The 21,535-nt window shown below is 37.7% G+C and overlaps 2 protein-coding genes across 5 annotated transcripts in view; both read left to right on the top strand.

The window, feature by feature from the left end:
- The window catches only part of shc1 (SHC (Src homology 2 domain containing) transforming protein 1), a 57,102-nt gene extending 41,950 nt beyond the window's left edge, over nucleotides 1–15,152 (top strand). For 3 of the 4 annotated variants that reach the window (XM_022674208.2, XM_022674207.2, XM_022674205.2), the window contains 10 exons: nucleotides 1,053–1,116; nucleotides 3,811–3,930; nucleotides 4,981–5,034; nucleotides 5,365–5,416; nucleotides 6,416–6,542; nucleotides 7,285–7,444; nucleotides 7,537–7,594; nucleotides 8,928–9,041; nucleotides 9,151–9,398; nucleotides 10,458–15,152. In XM_022674208.2, the coding sequence (XP_022529929.1) occupies nucleotides 1,053–1,116; nucleotides 3,811–3,930; nucleotides 4,981–5,034; nucleotides 5,365–5,416; nucleotides 6,416–6,542; nucleotides 7,285–7,444; nucleotides 7,537–7,594; nucleotides 8,928–9,041; nucleotides 9,151–9,398; nucleotides 10,458–10,586 (1,126 nt within the window). In that variant the 3' untranslated portion in view covers nucleotides 10,587–15,152. The remainder of the gene's footprint in view (nucleotides 1–1,052; nucleotides 1,117–3,810; nucleotides 3,931–4,980; nucleotides 5,035–5,364; nucleotides 5,417–6,415; nucleotides 6,543–7,284; nucleotides 7,445–7,536; nucleotides 7,595–8,927; nucleotides 9,042–9,150; nucleotides 9,399–10,457) is intronic. The other variant, XM_022674206.2, reaches the window with a different exon arrangement.
- A 1,432-nt stretch (nucleotides 15,153–16,584) lies between these two features.
- On the top strand, nucleotides 16,585–19,556 carry LOC107197790 (lens epithelial protein). Its single transcript, XM_015607504.3, has 2 exons — nucleotides 16,585–17,234; nucleotides 19,315–19,556. Exon 1 carries the CDS (start codon nucleotides 16,783–16,785, stop codon nucleotides 16,972–16,974), a length of 192 nt encoding a protein of 63 aa, XP_015462990.1. The 5' UTR covers nucleotides 16,585–16,782; the 3' UTR covers nucleotides 16,975–17,234; nucleotides 19,315–19,556.
- Nucleotides 19,557–21,535: the final 1,979 nt, after the last annotated feature.

Below are 21,535 nucleotides of genomic sequence, written 5' to 3'. Positions count from 1 at the left end.
CTGCGTCTCACATCTCGCCATCAGAGGCACACTGCTGCTGCTACAGCTCAGCCAATCAGCACATAGCTCTCCCTCCTGCCCCACTTCTAAACCCATACATCACCCAGTGCAACCACCCAAACTACCTCACCCCTTTTTTTTTTTTTTTTTTTAAAGCATTTTTTCGAATTTGAGGTGAGGGAGCAGTCAGCAAAAACCAGGGGGTTTAGTTACGCTTTAAATGGCTATGATTTATTTATTTATTTATTTATTATTATTATTATTATTTTTTTTTTTAGTTTTTTTTACTTTTCACATCACACTTTTCAGATTTTTATTGGATTAAAGGTTAGAAAACCATGTACTATTTTCACCACTTGAAATCTCAGTAAAATACATTCAAGTTTGTGGTTGTAAGGTGACAAAATGTGTAAATGTGTATTTATTTATATTTGTATTATTATTATTTTACTGTGTTAGCATCTGTAAAAAATATATACAACCACATATACAACCACTAAAAAAAAAGAATACAAAGATTTTTTTTTTGGATTTGGAGTCATCAAAAATCAGGGGGTTTAGTTACTCTTTAAACGCTATGATTTATTTATTTATTATTATTATTAATAATTTTTTTTCTCAGTTTTTTTACTTTTCACATCACACTTTTCACATTTTTATTGAATTAAAGGTTAGAAAACCATGTAATATTTTCACCACTTGAAATTTCAGTGAAATACATTCAAGTTTTTATTAAAAATAATTAAAAAATATATATAAAAAAAATTAATGGGTATGAATACTTTTGCAAGCCACTGTATTTTGCAGGCATTCATTTCTTGGGATATATTGGGATGGTGAAAGTGTGTGTGAGTGTGTGGAATCTAATTTAATATTTTCCTAGAGTGTGAAATCTTGGAATAGGAAAACGCTGCATGATTAAAACCCGTATCTAGTGATCTGATTTGCACACGTGTGTGTGTGTGTGTGTGTGTGTGTGTGTATGTAAGTGTGTGTGTGTGTGTATGTAAGTGTGTGTGTGTGTTAGTAACTCAATGTTCTGCTTGTTTCAGGGAGGCCATATCAGTGGTGTGTGAGGCGGTACCAGGTGCCAAAGGAGCTCAGCGCAGGAGGAAGGTATTCAGCTCTAAACTGATCTTCACTCAGCGTTTAATCAGCTCTCACTTCACCCACAGCGCTGATCCAGCAGCTCCAGCGCATCATCAGAGTGGGACTGAGGAACTCACGCAGGAATCCCGTAGTGCAGCTCGTTCACGACCACCCACAGACTCAAACATGCGTTACTGCTGATTCACAGCGTCCTCACTTCAGCCTCAGCCATAAAACAGCAGCACTGATTATAGAAATCAAACCATGTTCTCAAAATACAGCAAAACTGCACAATATCTCATAAATCCTGAATAAAGCACTGCTACCTAAACTACACACAGCATTATCAACATCAATATCAAACTTATACACCACATAACAAACAAGTCAGGGAAACATATCTACAAATATATTTACAGTCTAAATATCTGGATGACAGAGACGACAGTAAAACGACTAAAGATGAGCTGAACTCTCTGTCCAGCCTCTGATCTTTCTCCCCTCTCAGTTTACCTCTCAGGTGTCCTCCTCTCACTCTTCCTCTCGCTCTTACTTTTTTCTCTTCCTCTTCCTCCCCTCTTCCTCTTCCTCTCACTCCTCTGCTCTCACTCTATTTTCTCCTCTATCTCACTTTTCCTCCTTCTCTCAATCACTCGCCTTTCCTAATTCTTCCTCTCTCTAGCTATTCCTCACACTCTCACTCTTCCTCCTCTTCTCCCTCTTCCTCTCCAGTTTCTTCTCCCTCTTCCTCTCACTCTTTTCCCTTTCCCTCTCATTTTTCCTCTTCCTCTCCCTCTTTCTCTCTCTTATTCTCCCTATTCCTCTTCCTCTCACTGTTCTTCTCACTGTTCTTCTCCCTCTTCCTCTCACTCTTTTCCCTTTTCCTCTCATTTTTCCTCTTTCTCTCTCTTATTTTCCCTATTCCTCTTCCTCCCACTGTTCTTCTCACTGTTCTTCTCACTGTTCTTCTCCCTCTTCCTCTCACTCTTTTCCCTTTTCCTCTCATTTTTCCTCTTCCTCTTTCTTTCTCTTATTTTCCCTATTCCTCTTCCTCTCACTGTTCTTCTCACTGTTCTTCTCACTCTTCCACTTACTCTTCTTCTCCATCTTCCCCTCCATCCTCTTCTCACACTTCTTCTCCCTCTTCTTTTCTTTCTTTCTCTTATTTTTTTTTCCTCTCCTTCTCCTGCTCACTCATCCTACTCCTCTTACTCTTCCTCTCACTCATCCTACTCCTCTCACTCTTCCTCTCACTCATCCTACTCCTCTCACTCTCTCTTCCTCTTGGTCATTCTCCTCTTCTCTCTTCCTCCCCTCTTACTCTTTCTCACTCTTGAACTCTACCTCACTCTATAACTTTTCCTCCCTCTCTCACCCTTCCTCCTTCTCTTCCTCTCTCTACAGCGTGTTTCACTGTTACTATAAAGAAAGGAGCTCACCTGTGCTTAATTCCTGTTTGTTCAGGTGGTTTATATATTGGTCGATTAGCTCACTAAGTAAAAATATAAAGATTTATTTGATTTTCTGAATTATTATCTGTTAGAAAGCAGGATGAACAGCAGTTTGAGGTGGGGTGGCTAAATATGGGGAAAAGGAAGTTGCTATTTGTGGCCTTATTAGTAAACCCTATCATTAGTGTGTGGAACTCAGTCTTGCGGTCTCTCTCTCTCTCTCTCTCTCTCTCTCTCTCTCTCTCTCTCTCTCTCTCTCTCTCTCTCTCTCTCTCTCTCTCTCTGTGTGTGCTGAGACCTGTGTTTGGCCTGTTCTCAGTAGGTGTGGTGGTTGTGTGAAAGGCAGACACAGGCTGATTACAGTACCTGTGTTTCCCTGTGTTTGGAGTTTGCTCCGGGGGAGTGTTTATTTGTGCACATGAATTTATAGCCCTGTCCTCCCGACATTTTTGTGGGAGTAAATAAGGTCAGTTTGACCAAGAAGAGTGTGTGCTTGCCTGTTCGTGTGTGTGTGTGTGTGTGTGTGTGTGTGTGTGTGTGTGGGCAGTGCTTGCAGCTGTTCTTTGTGTTTTTTTTTTTCTTGCAGTTTTTGCCTGAGAGTCTTTATATAAAGCTTGTTTCATTTCCTGTATGCAGTTTTTTTACATAACACGTTTTAATCCATGATAAAAAAAAAAACACGATATCTAGTGTTGTTCTCTATATATTGATTTTTTTTTTTTTTAGCTATAGTCTTAATTTTTTTGATCAGCTGATGAATAGTCTATTTTAGTTAAATTGGCTGCTTATAATATTTTGTGTCTTGCTCCTATTTCTTCTTAAAGCATTGTAAAGATCTATTTAGAACCTTTTTAAGATTGAATAGTATATCTTGCATTAATTCTGAAAGTAATGAGGGTTTTATAAATAAAATATAGCATTTTTAGATCCAGAAATATCATGTTGGCCGTTAAGAATATCAGTAAATTAAAAATGGTAATGAAAAACAGTTTAAATAGTATTTTCCCATGTAGCAAATTAACAAGAGCACTTCAGTAAAGAGCATTAAGCTTTGGAAACACATTTATCACATTTATTTATGCTTAATGCATCTCAATGAAATGTTTTAAACTTAAATGGCACCCATTTCCTAGAAAGACTATAGACTATAACTGTATTGAATGTAGCAATAAATATAGGAGAAGGACAATCTAATTACAGTGTAATAAAGAGCTGTATGTCTAATAATCAATCTCTCTCTCTCTCTCTCTCTCTCTCTCTCTCTCTCCAGCCCACTTCCCGTTGTCTCTCCTCGATCTTGGGAAAGAGTAACCTTCAGTTTGCTGGAATGACAATCAGCCTCACTGTGTCAACTAGCAGCCTAAACCTACTGGCCACCGACTGCAAACAGGTCAGATTCTGCTATACAAATACAGCAAACAAAAAAATACAGCAGCAAAATTTACAACCAAAAGTATCGCTGGTTCGAATCCCGGTCATGCAGCTTGCCATCAGCTGCCAGAGCGCCGAGAGTGCACAGTTGGCATTGCTCTCTCTGGGTGGGTACAGTAGATGGCGCTCTTTCTTTCCCCTCATCACTCCTAGGGTGATGTGGATCAGCACAAGGCTGCGTCTGTGAGCTGATGTATCAGAACCACCAGAGTCGCTGCACTTTCCTCCGAGCATTAGCGCTGTGATGCTACTCGGCAATGCTAAATTAAGAGACCACTTACTATTTTTTGGGTTTATGTTTGAGTAAAATGAACATTGTTGTTTTGTTCTATAAAGTACAGACAACATTTCTTCCAACTTCCAAATAAAAATATTGTCATTTAGAAATGGGTAGAGAAATGGCTGAAATAACAAAAGTTCAGAAATCAATATTTGGTGGAATAACCCTGGTTGGTTTTTAATTACAGATTGTTTTCATGCATCTTGGCATCATGTTCTCCTCCACCAGTCTTACACACTGCTTTTGGATAACTTTATGCTGCTTTACTCCTGGTGCAAAAATGAATCCAAGCAGTTCAGTTTGGTGGTTTGATGATTTGTGATCATCCATCTTCCTCTTGATTATATTCCAGAGGTTTTTAATTTGGTAAAATCAAAGAAACTCATCATTTTTAAGTGCTCTCTTATTTCCACTGGATTTTTAATGTGGTTGATTCCAAAAAAGTAAAGTACATTTTCATCTTAAGAGACAGAAAATTTCAGTTGATCAGTATTGTTAATCATTGATTGATCTCTTCATGGTTCCATCAGCATGATTCTGAAGCTGCTCTACTCAGGTGGGGAAGTGGGAGGTAGATTTAAGGCCAAGATTCCCAGCTGATTATTATTCCCGTCTCCACCCTCACCCCATGTTCCCACGTTGTTGTTCTGTTTGCTCGTTTGTTCATCTTCCATCTCTCCCCATGTTCTGCCTCTCCATCTGTGTCTTCATCTTTTTCTTTCCCTGCAGATTATTGCCAACCATCACATGCAGTCCATCTCCTTCGCATCGGGAGGAGATCCAGTGAGTCCCACGTCCCTCGTTCTGGTCTTTCCTCTTTTTCTGTTTCATCTTTTTTCCATCTTTTGCTCAGTTTTTCTTTATTTTTCCGTCTAATCACTCGTTCTGCGTTTCCCTTCTGGCCTGTGTGTTACGGCCTCTGTGTGTAGAATTTCTCCTAGTAATAAGATCATAGATCTAGAAGATTCCTCCTTCCTCTCTTTTTTCTTTTTTACGCTTGCTTTATCCCCTTTTTAACTTTCTCACTTTCTAAAAATGTCTCAGATCTTCCCATGTGTTGACTCCTCCCCCTCTTCCTCCTGCCCGTTCCTGTCTCTCTCTCTCTTCTTACAGGATACAGCAGAATATGTAGCCTACGTAGCCAAAGACCCTGTCAACCAGAGAGGTAAGACTATATACTTATACACCTACAGGTGCATCTCAAAAAATTAGAATATCGTTTAATGTTTTCAGTAATTTAGTTCAAATTGTGAACTCAGAACTACCTATTTTAAGTGTTTATTTATTTTATTGTTGATGATTCAGTGTCTCAGAAAATTTGAATATTATATAAGACCAATTGGTACTTTTGTTCAACAGTGTGGGCAGTGTGCCAAATCCTGCTGGAAAATGAAATCCGCATCTCCATAAAAGTTGTCAGTAGCAGAGGGAAGCTGTAAGATATGAAGTGCTGTAAGATTGTGTGGGAAAACAAAACTGCACTGACTTTAGACTTGATAATAAAACACAGTGGATCAACACCAGCAGATGACAGACATGACTCTCCAAACCATCACTGATAATCAGTAAATTTTAATTGGAAATCAAGCCACCAGAGTCTGGAGGAAGAGTGGAGTGGTCCCTTGATTTCCTTTAAATGAAATGTAAAATGTACTGATGATCAGTGATGGTTTGGAGAGACATGTCTGTCATCTGCTGGTGTTGATCCACTGTGTTTTAGTATCAAGTCTAAAGCTAGTCTGATAACTTTTGTGGAGGTGCTGATTTCATTTTCCAGCAGGACTTGGCACACTGCCCACACTGCTAAAAAAAAAAAAAAAAAGTTCCAATTGGTCTTATATAATATTCTAATTTTTCTGAGACACTGATTTTTGGGTTTTCATTGGCTGTAAGCATCACAATCATAATCATCAACAATAAAATAAATAAACACTTAAAATAGATCACTCTGTGTTTAATACATCTATATATAATATGAGTTTCACATTTTGAACTGAATTACTGAAATAAAGTAACTTTTCAATGATATTCTAATTACATACACACGTGTATATACACACACGTACATACACAATGAAAAACATGCAACTTTAAAATAGCACTTGTTTTTCGATGATGATACATGCTTGACCCTGTTGTGAGTCGATTTCCTGTTGTGTTGCAGCGTGTCACATCCTGGAGTGTTCAGAGGGCTTGGCTCAGGAGGTGATCAGTACCATCGGCCAGGCCTTCGAGCTGCGCTTTAAACAGTACCTGAAGAACCCCCCCAAACTCGTCACCCCCCACGACAGGTGTGTAACAGGAGCGCTGTAAATCATGATTACAATCACCTGTTGGATTCCAAATTATTCTTTTAAATATTCCTTTTTTTAAAGGGTAATGTCCGAAAAAGCCTTAGCTTGATGCTCTACTGCACTCCACTTGGTTTAAGTCCACCAAAAAAAGAAACTTAACAAAAACACAGAACTACTGGGTTAGAAGTTGAACAGTTTATTTATCCTTTTTTATCCATAAGTCCTTCCAAAAGACAAAGAGAGAGAGAGAGAGAGGTCAAAAATCTTCTTGGCTTTACGGCTCCATCTTTTCCATCTCAAGCACACACAACTAAAAACTCCCCCCTCCCTCTCCTGTTTCTCTGTGGAACTCTTAGCCCCTCCCACATCCTCTTTCTCAAGTGATAATCTAACCGTTCTGTTCTACATATGTATTTAAACTACTTAAATTGTTGTTTACATACTCCTCCACTCAGAAATGCTTCTGCTTTTTTTCTACTACAACTAAAAACAAACTCTGTCTGATATCTAAAGTTTTTTTTTATAATCTAAAAAAAAAAAATAAGTATGAACAAAGAAATCTGTAAGGAGGAAAATATTTTTGTCACCCCGATAAGTATATTTCGTTCCTGATTGGCTTGAGGAGCAAAATATCCTTTATCAGTATAAGTCTATGTTCTCTACTGCGTTTAGTAGAAGTATGGTTCACAAACAAAGCACTTAAAGTTTTCACACCTATTATTTTGGTCTTTTTTTCCAGGATGGCCCCGTTTGACGGGTCAGCGTGGGAGGAAGAGGAAGAGGACTTGGCCCCGCCCCCAGACGTCCCATACTATAATAACTTCCCCGGGAAACAGCCTCCCCCTGGAGGCCTGGTGGACATGAGGACACGTCCTGGACACAGCACAGGAGCTACGCTGGTGAGACCCTCTGACCGGCCGTGTGTGTGTGTGTGTGTATATGTGTGTATATGTGTGTATTAATGTTGTTTTTGTTTCTATCTGTCTTTCAGCCGTTTGGACAGCCTGGGATGAATGATATTCATAAGCAGCCCCTGCCTCCTCTACCAGGTCAGTGCCTTACATTCCTGCAATCAGAAATATTTAATATTTAACCCCCGAAACTATAAATTTACAACATTTACACCTCTTGACAGAACTAGATCTCACTGAATTGAGACTTTATCAGTTAAAACCTTGCAGATAAACGAAGGAATAAACTTGAACAAAGGAATAAAAGGCCCTTTTTTGTTAGATTCACTATAATATTGTCTCATTTTTAGGGCTGTCAACATTAACACTTACAAATTTTAATGCATTATTATTATTATTATTTTTACTCTGAACTGCCAGAGCCTGGTTTTATTTAGCAATATAACACTTACTGTTGAGATCAGAAGGTAGATTACATTTTATCTATGCTGATGTTTATGTTCTCTCTCTCTCTCTCTCTCTCTCGTGCTTTCTCACACACTCGCGTGGACATGTGCCCACACACACATAGCTGATGTCATATTTCCTCTTTTAAAGCTGTTAAAGGTGTGGAATATGGAGCTAGACTAGCGCTTATTTTCTCCATTAAAACTCTCGGTTAAAGTCAGTAACTAATACAGTTACAATATTCTAGTTTAAAAAGCATCAAAACTAGCCTAAAATATTATGAGACAGTAAAAAAAGAAGTCTAGTCCATTATTACTGTCCCCTTTCCAAAAATACAGTTAAGTACCAGCAGTTAAAAGTTAATACTATTTTTTTTTCATGATTGAGTCACAAAATATAGTTGTGATTAATGCAGTCATTTTTTTTTAAAGGATTCTGCAAAAATAATACAAATATAATTTTTTCTAACTCCAATTATTTAAATACACATTTAAATACTTATTAATGAATTATCAAAAGATTAGTCTTAAGAAATAATAAAAAAAAAGATTAATAGTGATTATTCAGAGAACTCAGCTGTGATTATTTTAATACATGTTTGTAATTGATTGAAACCACAATTATTTATTTATTTAAACAACATTTTAGAAAATTTCCAGGAATTACAAGAAAAAAATGATCACATTTTCAGTCTAGAATTTTTTGTTTATTATTTTTTTTGTCATTTGTGAATTGCTTCACGTCCAAACCGAGATCTACGAATCAAAAAACTCCCCAACCACCAGTATATATTCTGTACCGACTACTGAATGTTTTTAAAACTGCTTTTATGTACCAGTACTTTTAGTTCACTGAGATTTATTGTGATTTTGTCTATTTTCATTAATATCTTTTTACGACCTGCAGGTCGTTCCTGCAGCGCTGCTCTGAATAGCATCGCTAATGGCTGTTTATCCAAGAATTAACCTTCCACCTCTCTCTCTCTCTCTCTCTCTCTCTCTCTCTTCTCATTATTCTCTCACAGTGGGAGGAAAGGATGGCGGCCTGTTCGACGACCCCTCGTATGTCAACGTGGATAAGCCCCGCCCCCCAGTGACCGCAGCCAATGGCAACGCTCACAGAGACGTTTTTGACATGAGTGAGTTTAGTCGTTTTTGAGGTTATTCTCGGTTGTACTGAATCTTTATTTTTTACAGTATGTTCTGGTGGTGGTGGTAACGATTGCGGCGTGTTCCTGATCTCCGCAGAACCGTTTGATGATGCTCTTGGCGCGACGACACCGGCGGCGGTGACTGCGGCGCCCCCTCTGGCCGAGCAGCTGCAGAACGAGCCCTGGTTCCACGGGCCGCTGAGCCGCAGGCAGGCGGAGAGGCTGCTCAGTAAGGACGGAGATTTCCTGGTGCGAGAGTCCGGCACGACCCCAGGCCAGTACGTGCTCACGGGGCAGCAGGGCGGCCAGCCCAAACACCTGCTGCTGGTGGACCCGGAGGGAGTGGTGAGTGTGTTTAATACGGTTATATAGCAGCACTATTAAGAATAGGGTCTATTACAGTGTTTGAAATGCATTGCACAATTAAACTGACTTTACAAACATTTTTAGAATTTAAAACAGCACTTTTTAAATGCAATAAAGACTTGTACTGGTTCTCTGCATAACACACAACAATCTGACATAAAGGCACATGTTTCTATATTAATCTGTCGGGCTGCACATCATTGGAAAAAAATTACATTGCAAATGTTCTTCTTTCGACGATATATATCAAGAGCTAAGTCAGCGCCGAGCTCAACTCAAAACCCGAGAAAAACACCAAAACCTCAGTAATCGGCCCTTTAATCAGGCATTTAAATGGCTTTTTAAAAGGGAAATAACTGGAAATATTAACTGGAAATATCTGCACTGCAAAACTGTGCTGGACTGAGGTGCACAGCTTTCCACCCAACCATATGGGTGGAGGCCATGCATGTGGGTACCTCGTGTTTACTCACATTCTCAGGCAGCAGCAGCCTGTCACTCACACAGACACAGAGACAGCGCTGTGTATCTACTTTTTCTTGTGTCAAGAATCAAAATGTTGCAACAAGACGAGTTTGATTTAATTGCCTTAAGTTACATTGCACTTCCTGCGATGTGACTGTGCACATCACGATGATGATGTTTAAACGTTATATCGTTCAGCCCTAATATGAAGATGCACAACATAAAGCCCATGTTTATCCTTTTATTATTAATTAATGCCCTATGTTTAATACAAGAAATCCAAAGTTGAAATTATTTAAATGTATTAATTAAATTATTAATTATTAAATTATTACTTGTGCTATTTATGTCTATTTTGTGTTTTATTTCTATTTGTGTTTGCAGTGTGGAAATTAAACCAATTGGTCATTTTCTTATTTTATGAAATCTCTTATTTTATGTTTTATCCGATTACTCGATTAATCAAATCGATTTTTCTGTAGAGTACTCGATTACTGAAATAATCGATAGCTGCAGCCCTACTCATTCATTTTCATTCATTTTGAATCTTCATTTTCGTATCTCTGTCTGCAGGTGCGTACCAAAGACCACCGCTTCGAGAGCGTCAGTCACCTGATCAGCTACCACATGGACAACCGGCTGCCCATCGTCTCGGCAGGAAGTGAGGTGTGCCTACAGCAGCCGGTGGATCGCAGAGCCTGAGAGAGCCGGCCGCGCCTCGATCGTCTGACTTCCTGTCCACCAAAATGACTCCATCCTTTCCCTGATCTGACTCTTCTACCCAGACTCTTCCAGAGAACGGCTTACCTTTTTTTTTATGTACAGGGAGGAGGAGGAGCTAATCATGCATTGCTTTTAAGCGAAAGCAAACGAAAGGAAACAAAAGGAACTGTTTGTAATCTTTTGTACTCTTTGTCTGTCCGTCTCCGTCGTGAAACTTCACTGGAAGAAATCGTTGGATTCAAGGACCAGTCGAGAAGTTCTTACTTGTTCATGAATTAGGCTTTAAGAAAACAGCGATATTCCAATGCAGACGAAGAAAAAGCCCAAAAAAAAAATGGGAAAAAATAAATCCAACAGAAATCAGTGTAGAATTTAAACCGTCGCTTTTTCTTTGCAGCTGGAAACACAAGCAGCAGCAAGCCTGGGCATTCACTCGAGGAGCCATGTCCTTTTACTCAGTGGAACTCAATGGAGCTTTCCATGTGTAGCACTCCAAAGAAAGATTGAGACTTCCAGAGCAGAATATTTTAAAAGCTTGATTACGTACAGCCAGTGGGAGCACAGATAGTCAGCAGTGGGAAATTTGGGAAACTTGGGAAACTTCAGCTTCAACTTCAACTTTATTCCAGAGATTAGAGAGAGAATTCTTACAGAATCCTGCTCGAGTCATTTTCCTTGTGGAAACATCAGAAAACGCTTCCTGTTCTGAACTGTTTTGAGCTTTTGATGGATTAATGGATTAAATGAAGCTAAAACCAGTATGGATTCCAGTACTGGAGAAGATAAAAGCTATGAACAGCTAAGATATGGATTGAGATTATGGAGAATTATAACGTATATACGAGAAACACAACGTATAGTTTGCAGTTTGGGAAGGAAAGGACTACTGGCTCAATACATTTATATCAACTTTATCAACTGTATCGACTGTATACAAAGTTGCACCAAGTGTTTTAAAGACTCAAAAATGGGAAATTTCTTGGCTAATTCAGGCATCTCTGTGATGTCAGCTAAAAGGGGAGTTGTGACGCCCCCTTCTGGAAGCGACCTGACGTCATCAATGGCTTTTATTATTTTATTTTTACTCTTTTATTCTCGTTGCATTTCAGGAAAGGTGCAGTTTTTTTACAAGTCTATTTTTTTCCCGTTTTTTTTTTTTTTTTTTTTTTTTTTTACTGTAATTTTTTTATGTGTGTGTGTGTATTCTCTTCTTTTTTTCTCTCTCTCTGTTTGTACTGACAATCTTTTCTCTCCATGAGTTCTCGACTGCTTTTTTTTAAGAGTGGATCATGAGAATCTGAGGAGAGGTGGGGGAAAAAAAGTGAAAAGAAGATAAATAGAAAAGAGAATGGTGAAATAATGATGATGATGATGATGATCTTCTAAAAGTAGAAATAAAATAAAAGCCCAGAGTAGATGATGTAGATGTAGTAGTAGTAGTAGTAGTAGATGGTGGTAAACAGAGTAGAGTTCACACTCCTGAATTATTAGAGTAGCATTAATTTAATTAATAAGAGTCTTTAAGAGACAGAAAAAAGGACTCGAAGAGAAATTCGTCAGGGGAGACGTGGTCAATTCGGGCGAGTTCGCCTACGATATGCAGTTTTTTTAAAATAATAAAATAAAATAAAAATCACAGTGGAGTGCTTCAAGAGGAGTTTTCCTCTCTAAAGGAAATCCTCTTATTTCTTCTTCCTTCCTCACTGATTTAATTATTATTATTATTTTTTTGTAATGTTCTGTATGTATGAATTGTGCCTTTTCGCTCACTCAACTTGGCCACATCAGTAGAATGCAGTCTTGTGTTGTTTAAAAGAATAAGAATAATTATAAGAAGAATAATAAGAAGAAAATAAGTTTTCTTGTCAAAAAAAAATAAAATAAAATAAAAAATCCACAGCAAAAATGCCACTCAAGCTTTAGTCCAGGTTTAGTCCAGGTTTAGTCCAGGTTTTAGGTGATGGCAATCTTTTTTACCTTCTTCTTCTCATCGCACCTTCTTCTTTCTCTCTCTCTCTCTCTCTCTCTCTCTCTCTCTCTCTGCTGTTCGATGGATTGATGTGCTCTCGTTTTTTAGTGCTGATCTGTGACTTACGGAGCTTGCTAGGATCATTTTTTGTTGTTTTTTTTTTTTTTGTACCTTTCAGATTTCAAGATGCTCTCTTGTGACACTTTTTCTCGATAGTTTTCGTTTCGAAAATGCCTGTAATTTGTATAATTTGTATAAAATAAGGCAGACCGACTTTAAAGAAGGTGTAAATACATGCTGTAGACGTGCTTAAATATGGCCTAGAAGCTTATGAACGGTTATTATGAATGTTGGCATCAATTGATAACAGCCTCTCTTTGGGTTTTGAACCTGTTTTATGAGATTATATTTGAAAATATCAAGTTATCTGATATTAGCAGGGCAGCAGGACATGCAATATGACCTTAATATACCGTATTTTCCAGATTATAAGGCGCATAATCAATAAACGTCTATTTTTGGGTCTATATTCATACATAAGTTGCATTAAGCAACACTAGTAAGGATGCCTAAATCGAAGTGAGCAAGGGTGTCGCCATGTTTCCCTTCTAATAGTGAAGCTGGGGGAAGTAAACCTTAGTAAACAAAACTGTAATTCTTAAGAAAAACAAGTTAAACGAGTGCTAGATATTAATCGACACAGATTTCTCTCCTCAAAAAACATTTATTTAGGTGAGTAAAGAGCTTCTAGTGTTTTCTCTAAAAGTACGTTTTCAGTGAAGTTTCTCCAGCACTAAGGCTAGGTGCAGCAGCATTAGCATTAGCCGCTTGGACGTAAATGGTAACCCAGGGCGCTATCTATCAGCTAGCAGTTCATCTCACTTAGCTTTTTCTTTTTTTAACACAGTAAACATAGTAAGCAGACTACAGTCTGATATATACTCACCTCTGAACAAAAGAGTGAAAGAGCTAGTGCTGCGGTTAGCGGATAATGCTAATGCTAATGCTGCTGCTCCCAGCCTTAGTGATGGAGAAACTTCACTGAAAACTCACCCTCATAACTCTGTACTTCAGCAGAGTGGCTTTACTGCTCCTTAATACCTGACTGGTAGAATTAATTTAACATAAGGTGTTAAATTAAAGGATTTTAAGTGCGCCTTATAGTCTGAAAAATAAATACGGTATGTCATCGTATAGGGATAAATTGTCAATCGATTTTCTTTTTCTTTTCTAAGCACATGAAGGATATTATCAGTGCTTAAAGAACACTGACCAAACTGCTCATTTAATTACACAGAAAGTGTAAAAAACATAAAATAAATATTTTAAGCACACACTCAGCTCTGCTGCTCATCCCACAAATGCATGATCCTTACAAATGAACAGGATTTCCAATAGGGCTGCAACGATTAGTCTATATAATCGACAATATTGATTATTTAAATTTGTCGACTACAAATTTTATTGTCAACTAATCGTTAATTTATAACAGTACCTCATTACACAAAGTTACACAGTTTATACTCAACTTAATCTGTGTCTCCAAAAGTGCCCAAACACAAAAGATTACATATTTACTGACAAAATATCAGTACTTTCCATGTTTAAACAACATCTAGACATTTAAATGCCTTTAAAACTCATGTTTAGAATCGACTAATCGAAAAATAATCATCAGATTAGTCAGATGCCAAAAATAATCATTTGTTCATTAGTTGCAGCCCTACTTTCCAACAGTTAATAAGCATTATTTTAGTCTGTTAAAAGTTGATGCCGTAACTGGGTGGCCATGAAACCATGTGAAAGTGTGTGAGTTACAGTCTGGATTGGTGTAAATGAATAGTATTTTTCTTTTATATATTTTTAATGTCTGCCCGGCCAATTTTACAGCAACTGCTTCTGTTTCAGATTAAAAAAAGCATAAAAAAGTGTATAAAATCAGGCCCTGGGTGATGAGTGGGGAGGAGGCCGACTCAAACTGTGGCTCTGGACGATGTGTGGAGTTAGATTGCTGTGTAATTGTATTTTTTTTTTTTTTTTTTTTTTTTGTCATTTTTATTTTTTTTTAATTTTCTTACACTCCAGTGTGTTTGTATCTTGAGAAGTGGGCGTGTTTATTTTGTGTGAGTGTGTGTGTATGTGTGTGTGTGTATATATATATATATGATCTGGAATGATCCGGTCTGCTCCGCCTCATCTCATTGGCTCACTTTTAGTGACTTTTTTAGTGATTTTTGTATTTCACGGCGGCCTTCTGTTGCATGGAAATCTGCACTCTGTGTTTTAGTGATGGTGTTTTGTTTTTTTTGGTTCGTATTTTTTATTCTTGGGTTGGGAGATGTGTTTTACGGCTGGTTGTGTTTTTTTTTTTTTTTTGCATTTTCTAAAAACCAAAGTTTTCATTCTCTTTTTCCTGCACAAAAAAACTGATTTTTATGTTTTTATGTTTGTATTTTAGATTTGTTTCAAGATTCCTTTAATGTTGGGAAAAAATATATATAAATATATATATGTATATGTTTACATATGTATCTGGAATTATAGATTGCATATATAAATACATATTATCATCTGTTTCAGATGTCAAACATGTTGATTTATTATTGATTTCTCTGATTGAGTGTCAGTGGTGTTGGTTTCCTCCTGTCTGGAGCATGATTCATCCGCCCTCATGTTTAACAGTTGGAGAAAGAAAAAAATAGGGGGAAAAAAATTCTCCACTTGGATTAAAGTAAGTAAATGTTGTGGGGTTGGTTGGTTGATGCTGCAGTTGGTCTGCAGGTTTAGGTTCAGCAACAGTATGTGCTGAAAGAATGGGGTCAGCTGACCTCAATACCTGAATATACTAAATATAGACCAGCTTATTCCATCAATGAATCAATGTTTTTTTTTCTTCATATTCCAAGATGACCATGTCAGGATTGATGGTGCTGGAATAGTGAAAGAGTTCAGGGTTCAGGGAGCATGAGATCATCATTTATCATTTTCACACATGGATTGAGAGAGAGTTCACCACAGAGTCCAGATCTTAACCTCATTGAGAATCTTTGGGATGGGCTGGATGGAGAAGAGCTGCTTTGTGCAGTGGTCAGACTCTACCATCATCAATAAAATAAAAAAAAACAAAGATCTTGGTGAAAAATTAATGCAACACTGGATTGAAATAAATCTTGTGACATTGTAGAAGCTTATCGAAACAAGTAATGCCACAGTGAATGTGTGCCGCTGTTGTGCCGAATTCAGCACCCCTGCCAGGAAAAGCACCCTCTCTTGGCACCCTAAATTCGGCACCATAGTAGTGCCGAAATCTGCACCCCCTCTCGGCAGCGCGTACAGTGTGCACAGTGCACCATCTTCTTGATAAAAGCGCTTGATTAAACTTTACTCATGTGAAATGTGCTCCGAGAGGTGGTGCTTTTCCTGGCAGGGGTGCTGAATTTGGCACAACACCGCAATCAAAGCTTAAGGTGGTCCAACCAAATATTAGACTTTTCTTTTCTTTTTAAAGCCAAGCAGTTTGTCTTTTAATAATTTTATTAGTAAAGTTGATTTATTTTGCGTGAAAAGCTGAAAATGTTAAATTCAACAGTCACTATGTTTAAATATTGTGCGATCAAGTTTCGTGAACAGGTTTTGAGAAAGACATCTCCACCTGATGTTCACTTATAAGCGTGGAAATCAGCTAAAGAGCCTCGTTTTCACTAGGAGATCCACAGGTCTCCATATATGGCTTCCTAACCCACATCAGGACAAAAGGCTGTTAGTTCCAGAAAGGACAGAATGGGCAGGCAGGTTTGTGTTCGGGGGAAATGTTTTGACAGAGGCTTTCAGGCTGTTTCCCGAAACAAAACAGGAATTAGAGGCAGACAATAGGTGGATTAACGGTTTAGAGGTTTGTACAGTAGAATGGTCGTATAATGCAGGGACGTGGGATGGCACTGGTGCGTTCTGGAGCTGAATATATAACCCATACAGGCAAAACCAGAGAGAGAGAGACAGTGGGGTTAAAGAGACTGGACGTATTCCCTCAACAGATCAACAGATCCGGAGGAAAAGCGTCGGAAACGAACGAACGAACATTCCCAGACTAAACGAGTCCCTCTACCTTTCAGAGGCACGCTGGAGACCGCCAGGACGCAGGAGCAAACGGGTACCCGCCGTTCCCTCACCCAATTCCTCTTACCTTTCTTCTTCCGCTCCTTCCAGATGCACCCGCAGCGCCCCCTGCCCCAGGCCATGCCCTCCTCCCTGGGGCAGAATCTGAGGGACGCCGCTCTTGGGTTCGGCCGGAGCAAGAACGTCCTCGGAGGGAACATTGCCTACGGGTTCATCCAGTCTCTCAAAGAGTGCCTCTACTTCCTGCTCTGCTGCTGGTGCATCAAGGAGATTCTGGACTGAGGGACAAGAAAAAGCAAATAAAAGCCTGGAAAGGACTAGAAAAGACCCTGAGAAAGGTTTTTACTTATAACATTTAGTTAGAAATGTCCTCAAACCTTTCCAGTCATCATCCGTTGCTTCAACTCCTTTTGGCGCCCTGGAAAAAAGACTGGTAAAGACTGGAAAAGAAGGGATCTCTCCAACTTCATTCGTTCTTTGCTTCTTCACATTTTGCTTTTGGAGCTGGACTGAAGATGCACTGAAGATTCTAGCAGATGCAGGTAAGTGAAAATGTGAACAACCTGAAGTTATGTTTGCCTGTCGACTAACCAATCACAACCAATACCATAAAGCCTTCAATCACAGCGTCTATCCAGCTTCCTTATGTTTGTTTGACAGGGCAAACGAAGTACCTGCCAGAAGTCTGCACATTCGAAGAACCACTTAAAGAACACTAAACCATATATTTAAACTTTTTATTAATAGCTGATTATATGTGATAATGTGTTCCCTTAAAGTAATGAAACATACCAGTCCTGTTTAAAAGTTTTATTTTTACATTTCCTATCTTTAAAACGAATATATATGTAAGCCGATCAGTCAATCTCTTGCCCTGCCTCTACTAAACCCATACATCACCCAGTACTACTCCCAATCTCCCACCTTTTTTAAGCAGTTTTCAAGTTTGAGCTGAGGGTAGAGTCAGCTAAAATCAGGGGGTTTAGTGGCCCTTTAAAAGGAAAGGTAAGCTCCTCCACCCCAGTATACCAGTCAAGCCTTTCATTGGTCAGCAGGTGGAGCCAGCAGCACTTCCTGTGGAGGGAGAGCAACATCGATTGGCCCGAACTCATTTTAACCCTTGACCCTACGAGGGGTCAAGTGTAGGGGAAGTGTTCAAGGAACTTGATCAAGAGCTTTTAAGAACATCAAAAATGTAATGATGAAACTGGCTCTCATTAGGACCGCCCCAGGAAAGAAGGAGCAAGAGTTTCCTCTGTTGTACAGGATAAGTTAATTAAAGTTACCAGCCTCAGAAACCACAAGTTAACAGCTCCCCAGATAAGAGTTTTTTGGTTTGGGAAAAATAATCCAAAAATTAAATTAAAAAGGAGAAACTTTTGACTGGTACTGTTTATGCAGAAGGTGTGACTAAAATATTAAAAACTCCCCATACGGTAAAAATGAATGCTGTGCAATAAGTTAAAAAGTTAATCTACGTCTTTCCTGACCCACAATTTATATAAACCTTTAGAAACTGTCTCCCACCACAATTCTCTCTCCTTAAAAAAATAAAACCAGATTGAGTAAATATTTATTCATCTATAAAAAGAAGTGCCAGTTTGTGGCTGTTCCACTAGATGGTGCCCTTCACTTTTAAAATAAAGGTGCCTGAAATGTTCTAAGTATTGAAACAGAAAAAATAGAAATGCTCTTTTTAAACAGTTGTTTAAACTGACTTTAGACTTGATAATAAAACACAGTGGATCAACACCAGCAGATAACAGACATGACTCTCCAAACCATCACTGATCATCAGTACATTTTACATTTCATTTAAAGGAAATCAAGGGATCAGAGTCTGGAGGAAGAGTGGAGAGACACACAGTCCAAACTGCTCGAGGTCTAGTGATGTGAAGTTTCCACCAATCAGTGATGGTTTGGAAAGACATGTCTGCTATCTGCTGGTGTTGATCCACTGTGTTTTATTATCAAGTCTAAAGTCTTTTATAGAGATGCGGATTTCATTTTCCAGCAGGATTTGGCACACTGCCCACACAAGTACCAATTGGTCTTATGCTGTATAATATTCTAATTTTCTGATAGACTGATTTTGGGTTTTCATTGGCTGTAAGCATCACAATCAAAATCAGCAACAATATCAATAAATAAATTCACATTTTCAACCAAATTACTGAAATAAAGTAACTTTTCAATGATATTCAAATTTTTTCGAGAAATTCTACATAACCTTTTAAATTGTTTTGTTTTTTTTGTGTGACACACAGTCCAAACTGCTTGAGGTCCACCAATCACTGTGTTTTATTATTCATTATAAGTTATATTTATTATAAGTTCAAAGTCAGTATATCAGTGTTTTCCCTTTGCTGAACACTTTTATGTAGATGATGATTTCATTTTCCAGCAGCATTTGGCACACTGCCCACAAAAGTACCAATTAGTCTTATACTGTATAATATTCAAATTTCCTTAAATACTGTACATCTATATAATATACAAGTTTCACATTTTCAACCTAATTACTAAAATAAAGTAACTTTTCAATGATATTAAATTTTTTTATTCAAATTCTACATAACCTTTTTGAATTGTGTGGGTTTTTTTTATGTGTTTTTTGGTCAGTGGGCGTGGTGTGTTGAAGTGGTAGAAGAGCACATTTCATGTCTGTGACTCAGAAGCTTCCCGAAGTCGGATCTAAGCAGAGCAGAGACCCTGAGGTCAGGAGGCCGGACGACCTGCAGTGAACTCCAGCTTCAGTTTAGAGCTTCATCACAATCCTGCCTGATCTGGAGTGATGACTGACGCATGCTGACAATGCTGACTGCTTTCTAATAAACTCAAATAAACCTTTTAAACAGAAAAGTCTTTGTGCTGTATGTGTGTGTTCTGGTATAGGTTCTATGCAGTAATTATTAGTAATTTGTCATTTTTAAAGTAGTTTGTAAACTAGGTAATTTTACTTTTACTCTAGACATTTTGACACAAGTAATTTACTTCGAACAAATTGTCTGAATTAAAAAAAAGTTTTAAAGAGTTTTGTTCTCCATGTTAACGCAGCTGAACGTTTTCCATGCAGTGTTTATTAGTACAAATACTTTACTAAACTTTATTTAAGTAGAAATGTAGGTTATCTATACTTTACTAATTATAAAAGAGTAATTATTTTGACATTTTCCCACAATTATCTGAACTTTCTACTCTTTCTTACATTTAAAAAAAAAAGAGCCTCGTTACTCCTATTTCATTTCAGCTCGTTTTCATTCCGGCTTCTCATCGTTCAATAAAACCCCTATCCAGATAAATCTATCCATCCAGATAGAGTGTAGAGAATCTGATTGTGATGAAATGAGAATTATACCACAGTTAGTTCCGACCCTGCAATGTGATTGGCTGAGAGGCACTTTATGAGTACCGTTATCAACCGGTAATGCACTATAACCAGAGCTCACCATGTATTACTCCGCCACATACAGGTAACCAAGCAACAATGCAGCGCTTACAAGCCAAACAGCTCAGCTACAAACAGAGCAGCAATGGAACTATTTTAACAGATCTTATTTTCTCCTCCTCTTTTTGTTATATTAATATATGTCACCAAACTTAGCACACAAATATCACATGTTTCTTTAAATGACTCCTGATAACCTCTCATGTTGATCTAAAGGGAGTTCCAGGACAAACAGGCGAGGGTTGATATCCTTATTAGGCTGCACAGCAATGAACAATATACCTATATAAATAAAGGGGAACACCTTGTTGACCAGTTGCTAACGCAAATAGCCTGAGACTGCAGAGATAATAAACTCACTAGTTTATCTCTTTTCCTCTTGTGAACTCTCGTCTCTTTCTCTCTTGTCTTTTTCACTTTGGGAAGCAATGCAAGAAATGGGACATAAAATATACAGTACCTGTCAAAGGTTTGGAAATACCTTAAATTCAGTTTTTTTATGCAATTAATGTTATAACTATTAACAGAAAAAAAAGAATTGACCAATTATATCTAATTATTTAATGTCAAATTCTATTTTATGAAATAAAAAAGTGTAAATTAGAATGTAGAGATAGGCAGTAATGTGTGAGAGTCATAAATTGTGCTTTAAAAATTAAACCTTATTAATAGTGAAACATCTATGTCATTATTGGTGTTATTATTATCGTTATTATTATAAAAATGATACTTTGAAATATGGAGCTTATTGAATATATACAGCTCTTGAAAAAATACCACTTAAGAGATCATTTATCTCTTAAAATTATGATTTTCTTTCATTTTACCTAATTGAAATCCTCTGGAATATAATCAAGAAGAAGATGGATGATCAAAAGCCATCAAACCACCAAACTGAACTGGTTGAATTTTTGCACCAGGAGTAAAGCAGCATAAAGTTATCCAAAAGCAGTGTGTAAGACTGGTGGAGGAGAACATGATGCCAAGATGCATGAAAAAAACTGTGATTAAAAACCAGAGTTATTCCACCAAATATTGATTTCTGAACTTCTAAAACTTTATGAATATGAACTTGTTTTCTGCATCTTTTTTTTCTTATTTCAGCCATTTCTCATTTTCTGTAAATAAATGCTCTAAATGACAATATTTTTATTTGGAATTTGGGAGACATGTTGTCTGTAGTTTATAGAATAAAACAGCAATGTTCATTTTACTCCAGAGCTGTATAGCTTAAAATCTATATTTTTTTCATGGACAAATCCAGTTTTTGGATTATTTGGTTTATAATTGTATTGTATTTTTTGTTTGTTTAGAGTTCCTTTTTTAAAATAATAATATACAACAAATGCTATCTAGCATCTTAAAACAAAGGTCATCCTCTTGTCACCTGTACCT

The sequence above is a fragment of the Astyanax mexicanus genome, chromosome 6 (assembly GCF_023375975.1).
Source record: "Astyanax mexicanus isolate ESR-SI-001 chromosome 6, AstMex3_surface, whole genome shotgun sequence".
Lineage (NCBI taxonomy): Eukaryota > Metazoa > Chordata > Actinopteri > Characiformes > Acestrorhamphidae > Astyanax > Astyanax mexicanus.
The sequence above is the reverse complement of the archived record's forward strand: the minus strand, read 5'-3'. Positions and strand labels throughout refer to the sequence as shown.

Excerpts from the sequence above, each read along its gene's own strand:
- LOC107197790 (XM_015607504.3), top strand. The coding sequence starts at position 16,783 with ATGCACCCGCAGCGCCCCCTGCCCCAGGCCATGCCCTCCTCCCTGGGG.